Consider the following 26,342-nt stretch of genomic DNA (forward strand, 5'->3'; position numbering starts at 1 on the left):
TGGGTATGGAATTTCCATATGGGATGAAAAAATTCTAGAAATAGATGGTGGTGATGGTTATATATAACACTGTGAATGTACTTAATGCCACTGAACTGTATACCTAAAAATGGTTAAAATAATTTTATAGTATGTATATTTTACCACACCCACAAAGTTTATCACTAAACAGAAGGATGCATACATAGGCTTTTCTACTAAAAAAGAAAAAAGAGGGAAGCAGCAGAGAGAAGCAACTCCCCATTAAAAAAAGTTAGTTAGCCGAAGAATAATACAAGGAAAACAAATGTTTAAGCTTATGTCTTGAATAATAAAGAGCTAAATGCAATACTGAAAGAGGGACCAGATAATGTACAGATAATGCAGATAAGGTGGGCTCACCATCTCTATTCTTTTTCTAAATGTCTGTCTATCTATCTATTTATTTAGAGTGTGTGCATTGTGCAAGCAGGGGAGGGAGAGAGGGAGGGAGAGAGGGAGGGAGGGAGGGAGGGGGAGGGAGAGGGAGAGGGAGGGAGGGAGGAAGGGAGAGAGGGAGGAAGGGAGAGAGGGAGGAAGGGAGAGACAGAGACAGAGAATCTGTGCTGTCAGCATAGAGCCCAATGCAGAGCTTGATCCCTTGAACCCAACCAGGAGATCATGACCTGAGCAGAAAGCTCAACTGACTGAACCACCCAGGTGCCCCTCTATCATTTTTATATTAAGGAAAGCACATTTTGGAAAGAAAACACATACAAATCTATCTTCCAATTTAACAAAGGAGAACTTAATCAGATATTACAATTCTATATTACTCTTCTACAATGTGAAGACTGGAAATTTCCAAATTAAAAAAAAAAAAAAAAAGCCAACTCTTCATACCATGAACACTCAACTGGTAAATACAACATCCTGACTTTTGTCTACGCTTTCTGAAACAACACATTTCCTACAGTTTTCAAGTATTCCTCAAGTATCAAGATGCGACATTTATCTGACGTTTACTAATTAAAAAAAAGAATCAAACCATAATTAGACACTGTTTCCTTTCTGAACTATATCAAGCAGTAGATACAGGTTTTCAGAGAACCTATGGAGTATTTTCCAGTAATACATACAAAATAACTTTTTCTAAGATTACAGGGTCACTGGTTGTGTTACTATCTCATTTATAATTTTTAAAGAATTAAGAGAAACTGTTTAAAATAAATGAGAACATAAAGCTAATAAATTGTGTTTGATGGTTATAAGCTGCAGTATATAACAATCTTATAGGTCTGTCTTCAAAACCGGTCAAAAAACAATACTAAATTGGTTTCTGGTTGGTCAAAAACCTTCAAAATTAAAAAATATTAAATTTATCAACACACACTGTATTCTTCTGAATTTTTAAGAGTCAATGTAAAAATTACCCAAAAGAGGAACACCTGGCTGGCTCCATCAGTAGAGCATAAGACTCTTATTAAGATCTCTGGGAAAAAAAAAAAAAAAAAAAAAAAATCTCTGGGTCATGAGTTCAAGCCTCATGTTGAGTGTGAAGCCTACTTAGAATTAAAAAAAAAAAAAAAAAAGTTATCCAAAATAATAACCGGGTCTGGTGAAATGTTTGGTCTCCTTTCAGCAATGGACAATTTATGTAACAAGCACTGACCATCGTTAGCAGTTCCTTGAAGAATATAATTTCACTGAATTAATGGCCTCAGAGCTCACATTAGAAAGCAATATTGACATAGTTGAGGAAAAACATGGAGTATAAGAGACTAGGAACCCAATTCAATTAATTATATGCTTTTTAATAAGTACTGTTCTAGGCACTTGATGCATATCAGGGAGCAAAACAAAGATCCCCAGTCTCAGGGAATTTAATTATAATTTAGTCCTGATAGGTGAAGAGTCCTCCTATTCTAAACTGTTTTTATCAACTCTACAAGAAGCTTACTCTATAATTTCCAAAGCAACACCATTACATAAAGCTAAAGACATTAGTATGCTAAAACCCAATGAATTCTCTCAATACCTCTTCTTTCCAAGAAGGCACTGTACTCAACCATTAATGGCTGGGTTACCATTAAAATTCAATGATTAATTTTAATCCTAGTTTTTGCAACAGACCCTACCAATAAGCAATAGTAAAGAACAGCCACATACAGTACTTCCTTTTCACACAAAGCCTCCTACTACAGAAAACAATCCTCCCCAAGTCATTTTTGAAACAAGACAACAGGTCCACTCTGCTTAGAAAATACAATCAAATTCTACATCTACTTTGCCCAGTTAACTCCTAGAGTTAAAAGATCCCCTCTGAGTCTTTTATGATTATTAACATTACTTCTGCATTTTCAGGTAAAGAGATCCCTTCTAGGGGCGCCTGGGTGGCTCGGTCAGTTAAGCCTCCGACTTCGGCTCAGGTCATGATCTCGCGGTCCGTGAGTTCGAGCCCCGCGTCGGGCTCTGTGCTGACAGCTCAGAGCCTGGAGCCTGTTTCCGATTCTGTGCCTCCCTCTCTCTCTCTCTCTGACCCTCCCCCGCTCATGCTCTCTCTCTGTCTCAAAAATAAATAAACGTTAAAAAAAATTAAAAAAAAAAAAAAAAAAGAGATCCCTTTTAAAGCTTCAATGTTGTCCTGCTATCCCAGGTAAGAGTTAATAGAATTATGGGGTGCCTGGGTAGCTCAGTCTGTTGAGCTTCTGACTTCAGCTCAGTCATGATCTCGCAGTTCGCGTTGGGCTCTGGGCTGACAGCTGGGAGCCTGGAGCCTGCTTCTGATTCTGTGTCTCCCTCTCTCTGCCCTTCCCCTGCTCGTACTCTGTGTCTCCCTCTCTCTCATAAATAAAAAACACTAAAAAAATTTTTAAGGAAGAGTTATAGAATTATATACAAGAAGAATATCAGCTTCTCTAATGAGGCATGCAATTAACCTACACATCTACTCATGTAAAATGCAAAATATCATTTTCCAAACATTATATATTTTATCAAACTACCAATAGCTTTGTGTATTTCCCACTTTCCCACCCTTCCATCCCATTATGGCCAACATGTTGCTTATTCAAAAGCAAATGGCCAATAGGCACAGACAGAAACAAAGCAAAGATCAAATGAACATGTCATAAGGTATAAAAAGGCCTAAAAGATAAATATTAAAGCTTGGTTAGGCTACCTAGAATAGCAGAGAAAAGAGGGACACCAGGTGGCTTAGTCGGTTGGGCATCTGACTTGATTTCAGCTAAGGTCATGACGCCAGGGTCTTGGGATCAGGCCCCACATCAGGCTGGGTGCTGAGCATGGAGCCTGCTTCATATTTTTCTCTCTCCCTCTGCCCCCTCTACCCTGCTCATGCTGTCTCTCAATCAATCAATCAATCAATCGCAGAGACAAGAAAACGTGTGTTTGTTTTTTACACTATAAAAAGATCCAAAATCATTCATCTTTCAAACTCAGACAGTTGGGTCATAAATACATCCATTACAACTACCAAACTATCTGGAATAACACAGTAACATCAACACATTAATTATCTTTCCATAGCAATAACTTTTACAAAGGAATTGCTAATTTATAAATCAACCCATTTGATCTTATATTTATACCAAAAGGCTAGTTTCCCCTCTTATGTCAGACTTTTACTTCCTATACCAGTGACTGGAAATACTTCAGGCGATCCCTAAGACAGAATCCTCAGCAACTTGTTATGTTGTAAGAGCACCTAATTAGAGCTGGCCACATTTTTCTTATAGAATTGTGGGTGAAAAAACATTTTTATTGTGATAAAATGCAATATAAGCTAACCATTTTTTTAAAAAGTAAGCTCTATGCCCAACATGGGGCTTGAATTCACGACTCTGAGATCAAGAGTCATGTGCTCTACCGACTGAGCCTGCCAGTCGTTATTTTAACCATTTTTAAGTGTACAATTCCAATCTTTTAAGATTAAAGCTATTGCTTGTCATCAATTTAACAGAGGTAGATATTAAAGCTACCTCATTCACAATTACTGATATCCCCAGATTTCAACACATTAAATGTGGTGTATAACTCAGAATCACATACTTAGATTCCAAAATGCCTACAATTTGGACATAGCCAAATAAGGTATTTGTAACATGTCTCGTTATAACAGTTAAAGCCCAAAGTAAAACTTAAATTTTAACAGTGACCTAGAATGACAAAATAAATTTACATTATTAGCATGACAATGATAAAAGTTAATGGTCTTATTTTATCCAAAAACAAATATCAAAAATTGATATAAACCCACAAAAACAGGGAAATAATACTTGCAAACTATGTATCTGGTAAAGAGCTCTTACAATTAAACCTAAAAATGAATGCAGTTTAAAAATACACAGGGGCGGCTGGGCGGCTCAGTGGGTTGAGCGTCTGACTCTTAATTTCAGCTCAGGTCATGATCTCACGGTTCAGGAGTTCTAGCCCCACAAGAGGGGCTCCGTGCTGACAGTGCAGAGCCTGCTTGGATTCTCTCTCCTTCTCTCTCTGCCCTCCCCCCGCTTGTGTGCTCACTTTCTCAAAGTAAATAAAAAAAAGCCTAAAAAAAATCTTTTTTAAGAACGGGCAAAGGTTGGGGCACCTGGCTGGCTTAGCTAGTGGAGCATGAAACTCTTGATCTCGAGGCCGTGAGATCAAGCCCCATGCTGGGTATGGAGCTTACTTTAAAAAATAAATAAATGTATTACCTAAAAAAATATATGATATGGCACTCAGCGACTATGAAGCTGGGCAGATCTCATCTGGATGATGGTGTGGATTTCACTGTCCTCCCAGCCTTTCCACCTTCTCCTGAAACCCCTCAATAAATGGTTTGAACAAAAAAATTTTTTACATAGGGGCACCTGGGTGGCTCAGTCCATTGAGCGTCCGACTTCGGCTCAGGTCATGATCTCTCAGTTTGTGGGTTCGAGCCCCGCATCAGGCTCTGTGCTGACAGCTCGGAGCCTGAAGCCTGCTTCGGATTCTATGTCTCCCTCTCTCTCTGCCCCTCCCCTGCTCACACTCTGTCTCTCTCTGTCTCTGAAAAATTAATAAATGTTAAAAATTTAAAAAAAATTTTTTTTACATAGATGTATGTATATGTGCATGTATACGTATGTCCATACAATGGAATGCAGTTTGGCCACAGAAAGGGATGAGCCTCGAAGACATTATGCTAAGTGAAAAAAAACCAGTCACATATTGTATAATTCCATATATTATATGAAACATCCAAAACAGACAAATTCATAGAAATATAAAGCAGATTAGTGGTTGCCAGGGCCTGAGGAGAAGGGAGAATGGGGAGTGCCTGCTAACGCACGTAGAGTTTCACTATGCTGTAATGAAAATGCTCTTGAAATTAGTAGTGATGGTTGCCTAACTCTGATTATACTCAAAACAACTGGATTGTATGCCTTTTTTTAAAGATACATATACACATATATACATATACCTATATATATACACATATATGTACATATATGTACACATATATACGTGTATATATATATAGTACATAAATTCTACAGCCACCAAGGGGCTCAAACTCACTACCCTGAGATCAAGAGTCACATGCTCTACCGAATGAGCCAGCCAGGCACTCCTGAACTGTACACTTTAAAAGGATGGGGGCGCCTGGGTGGCTTGGTCGGTTAAGCGTCCGACTTCGGCTCAGGTCATGATCTCACAGTCCGTGAGTTCGAGCCCCGCGTCGGGCTCTGTGCTGACAGCTCAGAGCCTGGAGCCTGTTTCAGATTCTGTGTCTCCCTCTCTCTCTGCCCCTCCCCTGTTCATGCTCTGTCTCTCTCTGTCTCAAAAATAAATAAATGTTAAAAAAAATTAAAAAAAAAAAAAAAAGGATGAGTGTTATGGAATGTGGATTATATCTCAATAAAACTTACTAAAAGAAAAAGATGGGGCATCTGGATGGCCCAGTCTGTTGAGCATCTCTCTGTTTTCTTTTTAATATACATTTTTTGGGAGAGCATAAGCAGGGGAACGGCAGAGACAGAGGGAGAGAGGATCTGAAGCAGGCTCTACGCTGACAGTTTGACAGCAGTAAACTCGATGTGGGGCTCATGACCTGAGCTGAAGCTGGATACTCTACCCAACTGAGCCACCCAGGCGCCCCGAGCATCTGAGTGTCGATTTTGGCTTGAGTCATGATTCCAGGCTCGTGGGATTAAGTCCCGCATTGGGCTCTGCACTGAGCATGGAGCCTGCTTAAGATCTTCTCTCTCCCTGTGCCCTTCTCCCCTACTCCCACTCTCTCTAAAATAAAAATAAAAAATAAATAAAAGAAAAAATATAGGAGCTCCTGGCTGTCTCAGTCATAAGAAATATATGTATGATAAAATAGTGCCTGTCGCTGTCCTTTAATACAAAAGATTTTGTATCTCCTTTAGTCATGAGCATCTGTTATGTAAACATAAATCAACTGCATGCTGTGTTGTCTATAACTGGGCACACTCGGAAGACATTTTCTATTTCAAGTATGCCTGGCTGGGAAGATAAGTAACCCACTACTGATGACAACCACTATCTGCCACCTTCATGTCACAATGACACAGAATTTCCTTCAGTAAATCTACTGTGAAATAAATTTATATAGAAAGTAGATCTAAAGCTATTTTTAAACAATATATTCTTGTTTTAATCATGCTTTCTTTTGCCTAAGTACAAATAATTACTAAAGATGGCAAAAGACAGACTGAGAATCCCTAAAGCCAGCAAAAGACAGCCCTAGTCTCACTAGAGAAAAAAAGCTAATACCCTGAGAGATGCTTCTCTACTTGGAGGGATGAGGGGAGGACTGGAGAAAAACAAGAGGAGGAGAAGAATGATTTGTAACAGTTTGCCAATATGTGTTATCTCTCTGCAAAGCAAAAAAAAAACAAAAACAAAAACAAAAAACAAAAAAAACCTATTAATTTGTTGTATAATCTTGGGTCTGGGAAAGACTTTCAACATGGGGTAAAACCTCTTTTTTTTTTTTTTTTTTAGAGAGAGAAAGAGGGTGCGTGCACTCGAGCAGGGTTGGGGCAGAAAGAGGGAAACAGGATCAGAAGAAGGTTCTGTACCAACAGCACAGAGCCCTGTGTGGGGCTCAAACCTGAACCAGGAGATCATGACCTGAGCCGAAGTCGGACACTCAACAAAATGAGACATCCAGGATCCCCTCTCTGTTTTCTTTAAACTTTATTTATTTTGAGAGAGAAAAAGAGCTGGGGAGGGGCAGAGAGAAGAGGGAGAAAGAGAATCCCAAGCAGGCTCTATGCTGTGAGCACAGAGCCTGACAGAGGCAGGGAGGCTAGAACTCACAAACCATGAGATCGTGACCTGAGCCAAAAGAGTGGGATGCTTAACCAACTGAGCCACCCAGGTGCCCCGGGGTAAAACCTCTAAATCATAAAGAAAAATACCACATAAACCACATAAAAATTACAGTTCCTAACAGCAAAATACTGTCAAAAAATGGGAGAAAATACTTGTAACACATGAGAAATAAAATGTTTTCCTAAATATACAAACAGCTCTTACAAATCAAGGGAGACAGAGGCCCCAACAACAAAAAAAACAGGCAAAATATTTTAACATAAAGTTCTTTTTAAATACGCACATACACATAGGGAGCACCTGGCTGGTTCAGCCAGTGGAGCAGGAGACTCTTGATCTTGGGGTTTGGGGTTCAAGCCCCATAGTGGGTGTGGAGATTACATAAAAATAAACAAATAAGATATGCACATACACACAAATAGTAAACAAAAGAAATACACTCAAAAAAGTTGCTAAATTTCACTCAAACTTTTGAAAATACGAATTTTAAAAATCTGAATTTTTAAAAAGGTACCACATAACACAAAGACCTAAATTAGTAATACCGAAGTACTAGCCTGAGTAGAATAGCCATTTCATACCACTCTCTGCAGGAGTATAAATTAGAAAACCTCTTAGGAAGATAATTTTATAGTATCGATTAGAACTAAGTACACATCCCCAGAAATTCCATTCACAGGGATTGATCATGTATATGTAATTGCATGTGTCTGCAAACAGTATACAAGATTGCTTACTGCAACACTGCTTATAACCGTAAAAAAAAACAAAGCAACCACCATTTCACTTTGTCTGTATGAATTTAACTGCTTTACGTACCTACTATAAGTAGAATAATACAATATTTATCCTTTTGAGATTTGCCTTATTTCACTTAGCGTAATTTTTTTAAACAGGCGAAAATCAAATTTAATAGGTGTACATACAGGAAATCCACACAGACATGGGATTCCCTCACTGAGCATAACTTCTTCAAGGTACATCCATCTGTAGCATGGGTCAGAATTTCCTTCCTTTCTAAGGCTGAGTGATATTGCATTGTATGTTTTCTGTTTATCCATTCATGGGTCATTAACACTATGGCTGCTTCCATCTTTTGGCTATTGTGAATAATGCTGCTATGATCACAGATTACTTTTTACATATGAAAAACTATTTATTGGTTCTACTTAGGAGGGTCTAAGAAAACCTGAAAACCGAAGAACTTAATTCGAGCAACAAAACTATACTCATTTGTTAACCTAATCCATGGTGAGTGTCTAGAATGCTGTACATGAAAATTTGATTGGGGCGCCTGGGTGGCTCAGTCGGTTAAGCGTCCGACTTCGGCTCAGGTCATGATCTCGCGGTCCGTGGGTTCGAGCCCCGCGTCGGGCTCTGTGCTGACAGCTCAGAGCCTGGAGCCTGTTTCAGATTCTGTGTCTCCCTTTCTCTGACCCTCACCCTGTTCATGCTGTCTCAAAAATAAATAAATGTTAAAAAAAAAAAAATTTTTTTTTTTAAAAGAGAAGAAAATTTGATGACTCACTCTTGAGAAAAATGTTTTCAAGGTAAAGCCTTGAATGACAAAATTCTTCAGAACTATTACAGGCATCATTACGTCAGTGAAAAAAATGCATTATTTCACACCAATCTAATGAGAAACTATTTACTAAGTAAAATTAATTTTAGGGAGTGCCTGGCTGGCTCAGTCAGTAGAGCATGCACCTCGATCTCAGGGTCTTGAGTTCAAGCCCCACGGTGGGCATAGTTTATTCAAAATTTTAACTTTTAACAATTTTTAATTTTTAACAAAAGGATAATGCTCAACTAATACGTACACCTCTGAAAGATTATTCAATTATGAGAAAAAATTCCAAAGATTCTATAAATTTTTATTTTTTACATTTTTATTTAAGTAATCTCTACATACAACATGGGGCTCACACTCAAGATGCCGAGATCAAGAGTCACACACTCCTCCAACTGAGCCAGCCGGACTCCCCGATTCTGTAATCTTTAGATCCTACTGGTGAGATCAATAGGAAGTCTGAATCTATTAGACAATTTTAGAACTAATTCATAAAGTTTTTCTCTAGAGAAAAGGAGAAAGGAGTCTGTACTGCAAGAATCAAATTATATAGTGCAAGAATATGATGACCACCAAGTTAACTTCTGGACATTTGTTCTCACAATAATTCATGAATAACTTCATTAATGTGTCTGATTTACACAGGACTTTTCTGGGGAAAGCTCAAGTATAATTGTAAATAGAAGCAAATGATTATTTATGATCAACCATTTCTTAAAGTAATGACAATGAATAAACCAGTTAGGTGAAGAAAAAGGAGCAAGGCAAGCTGATCAAAATAAAGGGAAGGCCGGGGCACCTGGGTGGCTCATTTGGTTAAGTGTCCGACTTTGGCTCAGGTCATGATTTCGCGGTTCATGGGTTCGAGCCCCGCATGGGTCCTCTGTGCTGACAGCTCAGAGCCTGGAGCCTGCTTCAGATTCGGTCTCCATCTCTCTCTGCTCCTTTCCTGCTCATGCACGCTCTCGCTCGTGCTCGCTCTAACACACATACACATATAAATAAAACATTAAAAAGTTTAACAAAAAAAGGGGAGGGGGAAGGCTGAGGCGCCTGGGCAGCTCAGTGGGTTGAACATCCGACTCGATTTCAACTTGGTTTGTGATCTCCCAGTGGGGCTCTGCACCGACAGCAAAGAGCCTGCTTGGGTTCTCCCTCTCCCTCCCTCCCTTAATAAACTTAAGAAAAAGAAAAAAAGGGAAAGCTGGAGAGAACAAAGTTGAAGTGGCAGAAGCCAAGAGAATAAAAAATAGCAAAAATCTACATCAAGAATTCCTAGTCAGAATGCAAAGGGCTCTTTGAAAACGTGCTTCCTACCTGACTTAATAGGACTATTACTTACAACTGCTGAGAAGAAATTCATTTTTTTTCAAAAATTTTTTTTCAACGTTTTTTATTTATTTTTGGGACAGACAGAGACAGAGCATGAATGGGGGAGGGGCAGAGAGAGAGGGAGACACAGAATCGGAAACAGGCTCCAGGCTCTGAGCCATCAGCCCAGAGCCTGACGCGGGGCTCGAACTCACGGACCGCGAGATCGTGACCTGGCTGAAGTCGGACGCTCAACCGACTGCGCCACCCAGGCGCCCCTGAGAAGAAATTCATTTTTAACCTTATGACTAACTTCTTAGTAAAATGATAATTTAAAAAACGACTTTGGGAAATTTATGAATACTTCCAATATTTCACTTGACTAGTGACTTTTATCCTTATTTCATACTACATGGTTGCTAAGATAAAATAGAATCAAGACAAAACGTATCCCACCTTTTGTTAACATACATAAATTCCATATTCTTTTTTATACACCATTATGAGTATTTCTGTAAACTCTGAAGACTACCTCTACTCTCAGATTTAGGAAATGAGCTCACAGTATCACTCCTGTATCTTAAAAGGCCTATAGTTTTTGGGTGTTTTTTTTTTTGTTTTTTGTTTTTTGTTTTTTTTTTTTGCTCAGTTCCATTGTTTTATAAACTTTTAAGTAAATATGCTTCCCAATACAGAACCTTGGCATGAAATTAACCCCATCAAATTAAAAAAAAAAAGTCCTTAGTCTCCATGCCAATCGTTTTGTTAAATGTGCCAACTTCCCCAGTCAACATTTTAATCTGGTTAATCTCTAAAACTAAAAAGCTTTTTCTACAAACAAGAAGTCTTTTAGGAAGAATAAAAACATTCGGAAAAAAACTCAGAAAAAACATTTGTTTTTAATTTTTTTTCATGTTTATTTATTTTTTAGAGAGAGAAGGACAAAGCATGATGGGGGGAGGGGCAGAGAGAGAAGGAGAGACAGAACCTGAAGCAGGCTCCAGAACCTGAGCTAACAGCACAGAGCCTGACGCGGGGCTCAAACTCACGGACCGTGAGATCACGACCTGAGCTGAAGACGGACACTTAGCCGGCTGAGCCACCCAGGCGCCCCAGAAAAACATTTTTAAAACAAAATTTCCAGTAAGATCAACACAAGGGAAATCAAGTGTCATAACCCTGTGAGACCCAAAGCTGTGATGAAAGTTCCTTTTATACATCTACTTTTAGAATGACAAAGCAAACCTATGCTGAAAAAGATGATCTGTGTCAAAAACCACTGTGGAAAGCGCTACTTATAGAGAGGTGTGGGTGATAAGAAAAACTAGAGTATATCCCTATACTTCAGATTGGTGTAACAAAACTTATACACCATTTAAAAAATTCACTGCAATATAATTTAAAACTATTTAAAACTTTACAAATACCACTTAAGTCTTGACCCAAAAAAAAGTTTGGTTTTTTTTTTAATGTTTTTATTTTTGAGAGAGAGAGAGAGAGACAGAGCTCGAACAGGGAAGGGCAGAGAGAGAGGGAGACACAGAACCGAAGCAAGCTCCCAGGCTCCCAGTTGTTAGCACAGAGCCCGACGTGGGGCTTGAACTCGTTAACTGCGAGATCATGACCTGAGCCGAAGTTGGACCTCAACTGATTGAGCCTCAGAAAGGCTACTTTTGATTGAGGAGCATAGCTCATTAGAATGATTCATTTCAAAGTAACTGATAACACCAATGTTTTGTATGATGGATACAACACTACTTGTAGATGTTAAACTCTTTTATAATCCAAATGAAGTTTAATATATACTTTTTAAAACTTTGTAACATTCTTTGGGAATGCAAGCTGGTGCAGCCACTCTGGAAAACAGTATGGAGGTTCCTCAAAAAACTAAAAATAGAACTACCCTATGACCCAGCAATGGCACTACTAGGCATTTATCCACAGGATACAGGTGTGCTGTTTCGAAGGGACACATACACCCCCATGTTTATAGCAGCACTATCAACAATAGCCAAAGTATGGAAGGAGCCCAAATGTCCATCGATGGATGGACGGATAAAGATGTGGGGTGTGTGTGTGTGTGTGTGTGTGTGTGTATACGTATACAATGGAGTATTACTCGGCAGTCAAAAAGAACGACATCTTGCCATTTGCAACTACGTGGATGGAACTAGAGGGTATTACGCTAAGTGAAATTAGTCAGAGAAAGACAAAAATCATATGACTTCACTCATATGAAGACTTTAAGAGACAAAACAGATGAACATAAGGGAAGGGAAACAAAAATAATATAAAAACAGGGAGGGGGACAAAACAGAAGAAACTCAAATATGAAGAATAAACTGAGGGTTACTGGAGGGGTTGTGGGAGGGAGGATGGGCTAAATGGGTAAGGGGCACTAAGGAATCTACTCCTGAAATCACTGTTGCACTACATGCTAACTAATTTGGATGTAAATTTTAAGAAATAAGATTTTAAAAAGTTAAATTAAATTTAAAAAATTAAAAAAAAAAAACTATAGCATTCCAGTAACCTTTATGCATAAGGAAGAATGACAGCTATAACAAGATTTCTTAAACTGGAAAGACCCTAGGAATCTTATAAAATCACCCACTGAGTTTCTGGGAGAAATTAAATGTACCCACTTTAGATTAATATATGTGTTAATGAAGACTTAAAGCATCTTATTTTATATACAGCATCACATACTACCTGAATTTTAAGTGCTCTCTATAAACTTAAGATTTTTGCAAACCTAGTTTTCTCTGACTAAAGTCTGGCCCACCAGAAGAAGTCAGTACCTATTACAGCATGTAATTCTAACTATGGATGTGCCTGAAATTCAGATCACTCAAAGAATTCAACCTGACTAAAAGAACAACCTTAGAAATCTAAAGATTCCATTATTCGTAAGCTAAAACCAGGGGTAAGAAGGGAATGTAAGAACTGAAAAACAAAACAAACAACCCATGATAAAAACAGCAGTTCTAATCACTAAGAATGCAACCACAAAAAAAAAAAAAAAAAAAAAAAAAAAAAAAGGAGGGGTGGGAATCAAGCTATTCACAGGACACAATCTTTGCTTTCTAGTCAAAGTTTTTTGAAGATTTTAACTTTCTCAGCTCAACCTTTCTATGTCAAAGTTAAAATCAATACTTAAGGGGAGCCTGGGTGGCTCAGTGGATTAAATGTCAGATTCTTGATTTTGATTCTCGATCTCAGTTTGTGGGTTTGAGCCCTGCGTCAGGCTCCACACAGACAGTGTGGACCCTGCTTAGGATTCTCTCTCTGACCCTCCCCGCCCTTTCTCTCTCACGTGTAAGCACGCTCTCTCACAAAATGAAGAAACTTAAAAAAAAAAAAAAAAAAAAAAAAGCAGTTAAATCATTCTTGGAGCACCTGGGTGGCTCAGTAGGTTGAGCATCCGACTTCTGCTCAGGTCATGATCTCACACTTTGTGGGTTCAAGCCGCCCATCAAACTCTGTGCTGACAGCTTAGAGTCTGGAGTCTGCTTTGGATTCTGTGTCTCCCTCTCTCTCTGCCCCTCCCCTGCTCACAATCTGTCTCCCTCAAAAAATAAAATAAAACGTAAAAAGAAAAAAAAATTAAACCAATGTTTAACCTTTTTGTGCCCTGGAATGCTTTGATGGTCTGGTGATACCTATAAATCCTTTCTCAGAATAGTATTATTGAAATTAAAATACACGGAACAATAAAGAAAATCGATTATATTGAAATACAGTATCAAAATATTTTTATTTCTTAAGTGTTTATTTTGAGAGCAAGCGGGGGAGGGACAGAATCCCAAGGAAAAGAGAGAGAATCCCAAACAGGCTCTGCACTGTTAGCAGAGGACGTGGGGCTCCATCTCACAAACCTTGAGATCATGACCTGAGCTGAAAGACTCGGACACTTAACCAAATGAGCCACCCAGGTGCCCCTATTAAAATATTTATATATATATAATTCTATTCATAAAAAAAAAATCAGAGGACAAAGGTGATATTAACATATACCAAAAGACAACGTTATCAGCAAAATTCACACAGCAATAAACTGTACAGAACAATCAACCTGGTTAGCAACAAATAAAGTTGTAAGTAGAGAACCAAATTAAAACCTATTAGGGGCGCCTGAATGGCTCAGTAGGTTAAGCATCTGACTTCAGCTCAAGTCACAATCTCACGGTCTATGAGTTGGAGCTCTGCATCAGGCTCTGTGCTGACAGCCCAGAAACCGGAGCCTGCTTCAGATTCTGTGTCTCCCTGTCTGCCACTCCTCTGCTCACACACTCTCTCTCTCAAAAAATAAAAATAAAAACAAAACCTATAGATTAGCAGGGCACCTGGGTAGCTCAGTCAGTTAATTGAACTGCTCTTGGTTTTGCTCAGGTCACGATCTCACAGTTGGTGAGTTCGAGCCCTGAGTTGAGCTCTGTGCTGACAGCTTGAAGACTGCTTTGGATTCTCGCTCCGTCTCTCTCTGCCTTCTCCCCTGCTTGTGCGCATGCTATCTCAAAAAAAAAATATTAAAAATAATAAACCTACAGATTAGGGACACCTGGGTGATTCACTCGGTTGATCACTTGACTCTTGATTTGACTTTTTTTTTGATTTCTCTAAATCGTTTTTTCAATGTTTGTTTATTTATTTATTTGGGGGGAGAGGGGGGCAGTGAGGAAGGGAGACAGAATCCCAAGCAGGCTCTGCACTGTCAGCACAGAGCCAGATGTGGGGCTCAAACCCACAAACCGCAAGATCATGACCTGAGCCGAAATCAAGAGTCAGCTGCCTAACCAACTGAGCCACCCAGGTGCCCCGTGATTTTGGCTCATGATCCCAGGGCCATGGGACTGAGCCTCAAGTTGGGCTCTGCTCTGAGCACAGAGCCTGCTTGGGATTCATTCTCTCTCTCCCTCCCCCTCCTACTCTGGCCCTCTCCCCACTCATGTTCTCTCTCTCTAAAATAAAATTTAAAAATTAAACATTAAAAAACCTATGGATTAAAAGACTTCAATTATCAAAATGTTCATTAATAAGTAAATAAACAGGGGTGCCTAGGTGGCTCAGTCGGTTAAGCATGAGACTCTTGATTTTGGCTCAGGTCATATTCCCACGGTTTGTAGGTTCGAGCCCCACGTCAGGGTCTGCACTGACAGTATGGAGACTACTTATGATTCTATCTCCCCCTCTCTCTCTGCACCCCCCCCAACTCTCTCTCAAAATAAATAAACTTTAAAAAAATAAGTAAACAAACTGTGGTATCATGACTACGATGGTAGTGGTTGTTACAACAAGCCTACATTTCTCAAAATTCAACAAGCTCTACATTTAAAATAGGTACTGTAAATTAAGCCTCAATAAAAAAAATTGTAGGGGCGGGGCAGGTGCCTGGGTAGCTCACTCAGTTGAGCATCCGACTTCAGCTAAGGTCATGATCTCACAGTTCGTGGGTTTGCGCCCCGTGTCAGGCTCTGTGCTGACAGCTCGGAGCCTGGATCCTGCTTCGGATTCTGTGTCTCCCTCTCTCTCTGCTCTTCCCCTGCTCGTGCTCTCTCTCTCTCTCAAAAATAAATAAAAATTTTTATGAAAAAAAATTTTTAATAAAAAATTTTTTGTTTAATTTGAAAGAGAGGGAGAGAAAGAGAGCACAAGCAGAGGAGAGCAGCAGAGGAAGAGGGAGAATTCCTAGCAGGCTCCATGCTCAGTGTGGAGCAGGACACAGGCTTGATCCCATGACCATGGGATCATGAACCTGAGTCAAAATCAAGAGTCAGATGCTCAACCAATTGAGCCACCTAGGCACCCCCTCAATACAACTTTTTAAAGTTTATTTATTAAAGTACTCTCTATGTCCAATGTGGGGCTTGAACTTATAACTCTGAGATCAGGAGTCACATGCTCCACCAACTGAACCAGCCAGGTGCTCCTTCCCCCCTTTTAAATTTTTTAAATAAAAATTTTAAAAATTACATATTGCCAATTATAATTTGTGTACCTTATATAGAAACTGAGTTTTGTTTGTTTTTTTTTAATTTTTTTTTTAATGTTTATTTATTTTTGACAGAGAGAGAGACAGAGCATGAGCAGGGGAGGGGCAGAGAAAGAGGGAGACACAGAATTGAAAGCAGGCTCCAGGCTCTGAGCTGACAGCACAGAGCCCGACACGGGGCTTGAACTCATGGACCGAGAGATCATGACCTGAGCTGAAGTTGGACGCTCAACCGACTGAGCCACCCAAGTGCCCCAGCAACCGAGTTTTTAAAAAAAGATTCTTAAAAGAATTACAAACGTGAATACTGACTGGGTATTTGAAATAGGAGGGGCGCCTGGGTGGCTCAGTCGGTTAAACGTCCGACTTCAGCTCAGGTCATGATCTCGCGGTCTGTGAGTTCGAGCCCCACGTCGGGCTCTGTGCTGACAGCTCAGAGCCTGGAGCTGTTTCAGATTCTGTGTCTCCCTCTCTCTCTGACCCTCCCCTGTTCATGTTCTGTCTCTATCCGTCTCAAAAATAAATAAACGTTAAAAAAAAAAAAAGGAATACAGATCTTCAAACATTCCTTATCTCCTAGACATAAATACTGAAATATTTTGGATAAAGTAAGATGTCTGGAATCTACTTCAAAATAATACAAACTCCACCATTTCCTTGTGCCAAAGAATAAGGGTCTTAACTCATTAAGGAACCCTTTGGATGGGGACCAAGAGTATCAAGAGGGAGAAGAAAAATAAAGCTGAGTGCAGCCACCATGGACAACAGTATGAAGGTTCCTCAAAACATTAAAAACAGAATTACCATATGATCCAGCAATTCCACTTCTGGGTATTTATCCAGAGAAAATGAAAACACTAATTTGAAAAGATATGTGCATCCCCATGTTCACTGCAGCATAATTTACAACAGCCAACACATGGAAACAACCTAAGTATCCATGGACTAAAGAACAGATACGGAAGAAGTAGTGCATACATACACGATAGAGTACTATACAGCCATAAAAAGAGGGAAATCTTGCTATTTGAAACAATGTGGATAGATCTTAAGGGCATTACACTAAATGAACTAAGTCAGAGAAAGAGAAATAACGTGATCTCATTTATATGTAGAATCTTAAAAACAACAATAAAAAACACAAACTCATAGATACAGAGAACAGATTAGTGGTGGGGGGAATGAGCAGAAGGGTGAATTGAAAGGGGGTCAAAAGGTACAAACTTGTAGTTAGAAAATAGTCGTGGGGCTGTATTAAGACTCTGTTAAGCACGAAACTCTTGATTTCAGTTCAGGTCATCATCTCACAGTTATTGAGTTCGAACCCTGCACCAGGCTCTGCGCTGACCATGCAGAGCATACTTAGGATTCTGTCTCACTCTCTCTCTCCCCCCTAAAATAATTAAACACTTTAAGAAAAGTAAAATAAAATCTTCAAAATAAAGAGTCCTCATCAGAAGAAAAAAATTTTTTTGTAATTATGTATAGTGACAGGGGTTAACTAGACTTATATGGTGGTCATACTGAAGTATATACGAGTACCAAGTCATTATGTTACATAACATAATTAGTTTCAAATATACATCAATTATAATTCAATTTTTTAAAAAATGCTAAAGTCCATAGGTTTGGAGGAAGGTAGGGCCAAGGCAAATTTTGCTGAGATACCACACAAAGTGAGTAACTAACAACAAAATAAATAAATGAAGCACTGATAATTCCTAATATTATTCCCAACAAGCTCCTTTCTCACTATCCCCTCTTCTATGTGACCTAGCATATAATAAAGCCGAGACTGATCCAGTGATTAACTTCATCTCACAAAGTCAGTGGTAGAACTAGAACCAAAACTAAAATTTTAAGAGTGGGATAGTTCTAAATGGGTTTTAACCAGAGAGGCAGGTAAATTTACTCATCCACAAGTTGTCTCCTATGAGAGAAAAAATTGAGGGCAAAAACATTCAAGTCATTTCCAGTCCTACCTTCCTTTTGTTTCCTTGTCCCTCATCCCCAAATGTTGGTTTTCCAAAGAAATGTGCCTAGAGGTGGCATCTGGATATGTGCTACACTGAGAATATAACTGGGCAAATAAGTAAATATACTGAGAGGAATTGGAGACAGGTTTCTGTCTAAGAAAAAATTTACGGAGTGCCTGGGTGGCTCAGTGGGTTAACCATCCGACTTCTGCTCAGGTCATGATCTTGCGGTTTGTGAATTTGACCCCCATGTCGGGCTCTGTGCTGACAGCTCGGAGCCTGCTTTGGATTCTGTGTCTCCCTCTCTCTCTGCCCTTCCCCCGCTCATGCTCTGTCTCTCTCAAAAATAAATAAACATTGTTTAAAATTTTACAAACTTGGAAATGGGAGGTTAGAAAGAATCCTTGTGTATTGGAGCACGTGAATATTTTTAACAATGTGACCCTGAGATACAGATATGGCATATACATGAAAATGTGTGTACACACACACAGAGAGGTATATACACACAACACACATCTTAGCTTTGTAGCCAAGGGTAAACTGAGCATCCAGATCTTGGTTTCTCAATACCATCCTACACTAAAAAATACCCAGGACTTCTTGAGGAAATGGTTGATTACAGGACTGGGGCAAGGAAAGTACATGGTAAGTCTTTGTTGTACCTACAATAAATGCTCAAAAGAAAAATGGGAAGATATCAAAAGGACACAGTAGCCTGTTTGAAGGAGCTTGCACTGGCCAAATCTAGAACAATTTGGGTATCAAATAAACCCTGGACTAAAATTCAACTGAATAAAAAAAAAAAAAAAAAAAAGAAAGAAAGAAAGAAATCGTGAGTATTATATACACATGTAAAGTTTGTGTCTACAGAAGACTAAATATAGAAGCAATCACAGCAGTATATAATAAAGGCAAGACTTATCATTAGATACTAAGGCTAGTGGCTATAGGCTTGATAATGGAACAAAGACTATCTGCATAATAGTGCAATATCTCCCCATAAAATGCTAATCAAATACAAAGGGGGAAATAGTAAAAACATTAACTTGACTAGGTGAGCAAAGTTAAACTATCACCAGTGGTGGGATGGATCCATATCGTCTGTCTCCTTATAGGTTACTGTGAGAAGGGCACAGAATCATTTGTGGTATTCTTGCCAAAAATGCATGACATGATCTGGTCAGAAGGATATACTGGCTAGACTCAGGCAGAGGGTCATTCTGCAGAATGAAAGATCCATGCTACGTAAGACTACCAGGCACATGAAAACTAGGGTAAGACTGGGGTCCATAGGTGGCTTAGTCAGATAAGCATCTGACTTCTGCTCAGGTCATGATTTCAGTGGCATGGGGCTCTGATCCTCTGTCCCCCTCTCTGCCCCTCCCCTGCTCATGCTTGGTCTCAAAAATAAACAAACATTAAAAAAAAAGAAAGAGAGAAGTTAATGGAGTAAATGTATCAAAATGCTAACAATTGGGGAATTTGGGTGAAAGGGGTGTGGGAATTCCTTGCACCATTCATGAACTATTTCAAAATAAATTATAAATGGAAAAAAATAACACTGGTAGGAAAGAATTGGATCTAAGTGTGGACAGGCCTTCATTCTGATGTATCAAATGCCATCTTTTCAAAGAGACCTTACTTACTCCCCCCACCAACATGGCCCTCCATCCCCTCCTTTGCTTTATTTTTCTTCATAAGGCAGGACAAGCCACGATTGACGGTTGTTGGGGCTGAATGAGGAGTACGTGGGATTCATTTACTATTTTTCTATTTTTGTATATGTTCAAATTTCTCCAAAGTATAACTTTTACACATAAATTAGTAATGTATATGCATCTTTATTAATGCATTAAAGTACGTAGCAGCAGGTCTAATTGCTACTTTAGTTTCCAAATCGTGATAAGCATAAATGATTCACACAGAAATGGGGAAGTGAAAAGGAACCTGTGCAACAAATGTAAGGTGAAATATGAAAACACTTGATTTGTGTTGGTGAAACCACAGGTACTATTCATACTACCATGTTGATAATACCATGATACTATTTTCTTGAAGAAAGTGATAAGCAATGTAAGTATTTCCCATTGAATGTTCCCACAAATATTCCTTAACTCTAAGAACCGGAGCAATTCTTTATATAATAAAAAATCTTTTTTTTTTTTTAATGTTTATTTTTGAGAGAGAGAGAGAGAGAAAGAGAGAGAGAGCGAGCAAGCACAAGCCGGGGTGGGGCAGAAACACAGAGGGAGACACAGAATCTGAAACAGGCTCCAGGCTCTGAGTTGTCAACACAGAACCTGAAGTGGGGCTCGAACTGATGGAGCATAAGACCATGACCTGAGCTGAAGTCAGATGCTTAACTGATTGAGCCACCCAGGTGCCCCTATAATAAAAATCTTTAACTGTGCTAAATTTCAATTCATCTCTATACTCAAGATGAACTCCTTAAACACAAAAATTCACTAAATTTAAGTCAGGAAAGAGATATTCCTTTGTGGGTTTTTTAGATGTTTACCATTTTCAATTTAGCAGACACAGACATAATGTAGGGGGGAAAAACCTGAATATTATAATACTCTAGAATTATACCGAGATCATTTTTTTATGGCAAAGCATATTTCCACACACTGAAAACCAATTAGATAGTACACAAAAATTATATGGTTTCTAATAAAATACTTAAACATTCTAACTGGTTTCCACAACAGAGTATGCTATTTTCACTCACAATATGAGTAGCTCTAAGGCAAATAATAAGTAAAAATAAAGTAAGGAAGGTAAGAAATTTAACTACAGAAAAATACTACTTTGTTTTGTCTCCTTGTTCAGCAGACTAATATATATGTCAGTTTCAAGGGCTTGCACATTTATTTCAAATCATCCAATAAGGAAATTCAGGAGCCCAATTTCAATAAATATATACACTGAAGGAATTTGCAGACTACAATGCTTACTCTAAATGCTGTGGACTAGTTAACTACAGCTCAAACACTAGATTTTTTTAAAGTAACAGAGAAATACACCATCTCCAATTGGATATACTAGTTTTCAAGAACTACTGCAAACTTTTAAATTTTAGCAAAATTTCAAACGAGAAGGTGAGACTTAGAAGACTATTTGGAAAAACTTTCACATTACCACTATCTTTATAACTTGTATATAAATTTTCCCAAAGCATGAGTGCTCACAGGATTAAAAGTGTCTCATAAATCAAGCCTGAATTCGCTTCATGAGCATACCAAACAATACAATGCCTGAGCGATCACCAGTCTACAAGAAAGGTAGTTGGAAAAAGGTGCCCTCTACACAAGTCAAACACCACCATTCTTCCGGGCACTGAGCCCTGTTTTCCTCTAATCTGCCAGAGACATTCTACTCAGGAAGTAAAAAAACAACATTTCAAGCATTCTATGTGATTTTTTAATGCTATTTCTCAAGATAACTGATTTTTTTATTTTTAAAACGTACAAAAGCCCATCATGAAAACAGATTATCAAAATTATAACATTCAAAATCAGAGATGTTTCTACATAGAAACTGGCTAGGCTCTAAAAAAGAAACGACGTAGCAATGATGTAAGGCTAGGGTGAGTCAAATTTGTTTTAAGTCTAAAAATATATCTAGTTATAGAATACTAAAGAAATGGAAACTCTTCCACTATATTTTTATTGTGTCCCAAAAGTAAAGATATCCAGATACACGTAACACATAACATACATTCCAGAGATTTAAGCTCAGAAAACCACTGAAAGAAGACCTTTGAAATTAGCAAAACCAAAATACATTTTTAAATAGGTCTCATTCTTTGACAAATTTTTTACATAAGCTGCTACCCTGCTCTATATCTGCACAATCTTTAACGTATTCTCAGTAACTGGACATGGGAAGAACCTGAATATGCGATTTACTTATTATCTACAAATAAGATATAAAGAATTTTAGATTCTTTAAAAGGCTCTATTCGTTTGTTCATTCTAATTCAGGGAATCATCTTTGCATACACCTCTCTTACAACTAAAAGACAGCAACCAATTGTTGTGTAACTCCTCCCTTCCCCCCTTCCACCCAGCTAACATACAAAGGAAAGGACTTTCTCTATTGTGCAAATTCAGTCCCTGCAATAGATCTTTGTTAACTAAAATCTGTTTCAGAAATAGTCCTCATTTAATTTTTTTCAACCAGCATATTAAAAGCTGTAAAGATAATGAACACAACAAATGTGTTCTTATTGCAAGAGGGTAAAGCCAAATTTTGAAAATGCCCTGATTACACTTTAAAGATTTAGTCATTCTTTAGTATGGAAGAAAAAAAGCCAGATCAGCATCCTTCTCTCAATCTATTTTTCACCAAAAACACTGATCAAAATGTAAATAATAAAAAAAAAATTTTAGTTCTGACCCTTCCCCCACTCCCCCCCCCCCCAATAACCCCCAAACTCCCAACTCCCAAAACAAAAAGCTTAAAAAAAAAAAAAAAAAAAAAAAAAAAAAAATTACTACAAAAGCCTAATCAGTGTTACAAGAATAATCATTTTGAAAACGTTTTATATAATGTATTCCCAGTATACACCTCTTAATCCTGTAAAACACTTATCAGTTAATGTAATTAGCTGGGGAAAGGGAAAAAGCTGGTAAAAGGCATTGTAGGGTTTCTCGCATTTTGATTTCTAGAAAACACCAGAAGTGAGTATCCTTAAATTTCCTTGCAGAGCTGTCATTCTGGTACAACTACCTTTTTATCCCTTTTACTTAAATTACTCAAATTTCATTTTCCTCCCGGTAGCAATCACACATTTTACAAAACATGTTTTACAACAGGGATAAAACGCTTTGAATTCCTCCAAACAGGGTCCATTTAGCTCCACAGCTGGAGAAGCAGAAACATTTCTTGTACATGTTTAAGAATAAACAAGAAACCAAAAATGGAGATTACCTGTCAGTAGGAAGTGGGAGAATGGGAACTGGGAATCCCGAGGTCAGGGGTGAAGGGGAAATTTTTCTCTATAAATCTTTTAGTCTTTAAACCCATAAGAATGCAATGCCTATTTAAAGAAGAACGTTTGTTTAAAGTTTTTAAATATCGCTTTTAAAATAATGGAGTTTGGTGGACACACGGTCTGCTTAGCTTTAAAATAATCTGCTTTTATCAGCAGCATCTGCTTTTGCTCTGCAATAGGTGAGATACTCCTTTAAACGCAGTCGCGAGCACTGTGCCGGCTAAGCCCTCTTGAATACAGTAACGTTCCTCCAGACCTCGGCTTTCGAAGGCAGCTCGCATCCTCCGCCCCCTCCTCCCTCGGTGCATTCTGAGATCTGCTCGGCTGATTCCCACATAAAGTGGGTCCTGGCCGCCATTTTAGAAAGTCATTCACACAAGCCGGACCGCAGCACCAACCACTTAAAAACCTCCCCAAAATCCCCTGCACGATTTCCTCTTTCCTTTCCCTAACCCCTCATCTTGAGAGGGGTCAAACTCCCTGCAAGAGGCATGCAATGTCTCTGGAATGTGCATAACGCGAAATGACACGTCTGGCCACAGAACACTGAGGAGCAAAGCGAATGCTGCAATGCACGTGTTTGCACGTCGGCACAGACGAATTTCCCAGGCAGAGACCCACAGACAAAGTCCACCAGGGGTTAAAAGTGACCACATCTAAATGGTTCTTCCACTCCAATAATCTGCACCTCCAAGATTTTCCCACTAAAGCAGTGAAGATACTGGGGCTGCGGGTGGGGGTGATGGGTGGTGCAGCGCCAGGCAGAGAAAGTTCCCATCTGCCTCCCAACTGAGCCCAAGGTCTCGATCCCCTTTATCACAATGGACAGAGGTGAGTTTCTGCTCCCTGCCTCGCCCTGCCTGGTTTCTCAGCACAACGTAGTAAACACCGGGAGAGTCCCTGGAAGCGCGCCTCCCCCAGCCCTGCCTAGGACAGCGCTAGCAGGTTATGAATGGCCTCACTATTGCCGGCTCCTTTTCACACGCGGACACGCGCAGACGCGCGCTCCAGCGGTGAAGATTTAATACCCCAGTAACAGCAACCACCAACAGAATCAATGATCCTCCATTTAAAAGACAGAGTGGAGCGCGGCTGCCTCTGCTTCCATTTCCTTATCCAAGCAGCTCAAGAGCAAGCGACGCAATCTATTTTTCCCATGGTGACTCACTAATAAGGGCGCTCCACAATTTCCTTCACTCACTAGATAGTAAGGGGAATTAAGAGGAAACCAAACTTAAAATCTTTGAGGATTGTGAATATCGGAAAATACAGTAATTTTCAAAGGCAGTCACAGATTTGCTACAGTCCTTCTCATTTTGCACCGAGCCTAAGTAAACCGTCACTTTCAGCATTTGATGCCGAGGACTCTATCCGTTACGGTACACGTATATTTCACAAAGAAAGCAAGCGCCTAAATACTACTGTAGAAGAAAGACGGATCAAAACAACACAGATTCCTATACTTCACAGACAAAACGTATTCTGGGAAGTTTAAAAAAGCAGCTACGTGTTCTAATCTTAAAAGACTCGCTTTTTCCTAAGCACCGAGGAAAGAACTCTGGGTGGGAGGGAGTCTCTTTTTACAGGCGGCCCCTACGCGCTAACCCGGCGCGGCCCCGGAGGCAGAGAGCCTGAGGCTGTCGGGCTCCGACGCGAACTGGGTACCGTCCTACCTGAGGTGGGCCTTCCCCGGCAAGCCCTCGGTCCCCACCGTCCTCCTCGCCCAGGGACCCCAGACGGCTGAAAGCGGCCAGGAAGGCGAAGGAGCCAAAACAGGCGCACCAACTTATTTTCAGACACCATCCTCTCTAGCCAACCCCGCAAAAAGAAAAAAAAGGGGGGGGGGGAAACCACAGAAAAGAAAAAAATGCGCGCTTGCTATTTCCCTTTAGTTTCTAGATCTGGAAGTCCGTGGTGAGAGGCGCCTGGAACCTCGTAGTGTCTCCCCAGTTCTGAGATGCACCTACACCACCTACCAAGACTTCTGCCTGGGTCGAACCTCTCCTCTCACACCAACCCCTCTGTAGGTCAGACATCTCCGTCAGCCTGCAAGGCGAGGAGCGGGAGCTGCTGCGGGACTCCGGCGTTGGCCGCGCCGGGGTGGGGGGTCCCTAGTAGGCAGGGGTCCGGGGCGGCGGCGCGCAAGGATGCGACCGCACCGCCGCCCGGCGCCGGCTCCGGGGAGGCCGGGCGACAGCCTCGTCCCGGCTAGGTAAGGAGAGGGCGGCAATGGGGCCGCGCCGCCGAGGCCCAGGCCCAACGCCGCGACGCGGGCCGAGCGGCGACCAGACAGCCGCGCGCTCCTCGCACCCGTCCGTGGGTCTGGCCCGGGTCCCCTCAGCAGTTCCGCGCACGGGGAGGGGCCGGCAACGGGCCGGACGGGCAAGCGGCGCCTGAGGAGAAAGCGCGGCCCCGGGCCGCGTGTCACTCACCGTTTGAAATGCTCGATGATCTTCTCTTCCCGCACATTCTCCGGTAAGTTGCCCACCCAGAGGTGCCTGGTTTCCCGGACCATGCTGGGCGGTGTGCCGGCGACCGCTGGTGCGGGTTCTCCCTCGCCGGCTTCGTACGAGCCCGTCAGCGCCGGGAGGCGGGCGCCGGGGCGGCGGCGGCGGCGGCTGCGGCGGTGGCGTCGGCAGCGGCGGCGGCTCCTCCGGCTCCCCCCCGTGCAGAGACCATCCCTCTCCCCCAGGTTCTGACTCTCGGGCCTCGCAGCTCCGCTCTGCCGCCACCACACACCCGAAGCCGACCCTCGCGCTCCGGCGGCGCATGCGCCCGGGCGGCGGCGGCGGCGGCGGCGGGCGGGGGAGCGGGGAGGAGGGGCGAGCGGGACCCGGGCGGCAGCGACTACGACGAAGCTGGCGCTGTGGCAGCCGGACGCTTCCCACCGGCGCGCGCGGCCCGCCTCCCTCGCCGCGGGCGCGCGCGCGTCCGCCCTCCCGCCGAGGCCGAGGCGCCGAGTTCCTCCCAGCCGGCGCGCAGGCGCGCGGGGGAGGGAGGGACACGGGGTCGGGAAGGAACGCTCGCGCGCCGGGTCCCGGTGCGCAGGCGCGCAGTCGCGCGAGGAGCCGGCCGCGGGGCGGGCGCTCAGTCAGGCTTGGGGCTCTGCGCGTGCGGGGGCAGAGACGGCCTCCGGCCCCTCGAGCAGGGGTTCCAGGCGCCGGTCTGGAGGAAGAAGAGAGAGAA

At 41.1% G+C, this 26,342-nt stretch overlaps 1 protein-coding gene across 3 annotated transcripts in view; it reads right to left on the minus strand.

The window, feature by feature from the left end:
• Positions 1–26,023, minus strand: part of SPEN (spen family transcriptional repressor) — a 91,163-nt gene extending 65,140 nt beyond the window's left edge. Inside the window, exon 1 of one of the 3 annotated variants that reach the window (XM_049617993.1) lies at positions 25,589–26,023. In XM_049617993.1, coding sequence (XP_049473950.1) covers positions 25,589–25,671 — 83 coding nt within the window. In that variant the 5' untranslated portion in view covers positions 25,672–26,023. Of the gene's footprint in view, positions 1–25,132; positions 25,558–25,588 lie in introns of those variants that run through there. The other 2 variants (XM_049617995.1, XM_049617994.1) reach the window with 2 other exon arrangements.
• Positions 26,024–26,342: the final 319 nt, after the last annotated feature.

The sequence above is a fragment of the Panthera uncia genome (assembly GCF_023721935.1).
Source record: "Panthera uncia isolate 11264 chromosome C1 unlocalized genomic scaffold, Puncia_PCG_1.0 HiC_scaffold_4, whole genome shotgun sequence".
Taxonomy (NCBI): Eukaryota; Metazoa; Chordata; class Mammalia; order Carnivora; family Felidae; genus Panthera; species Panthera uncia.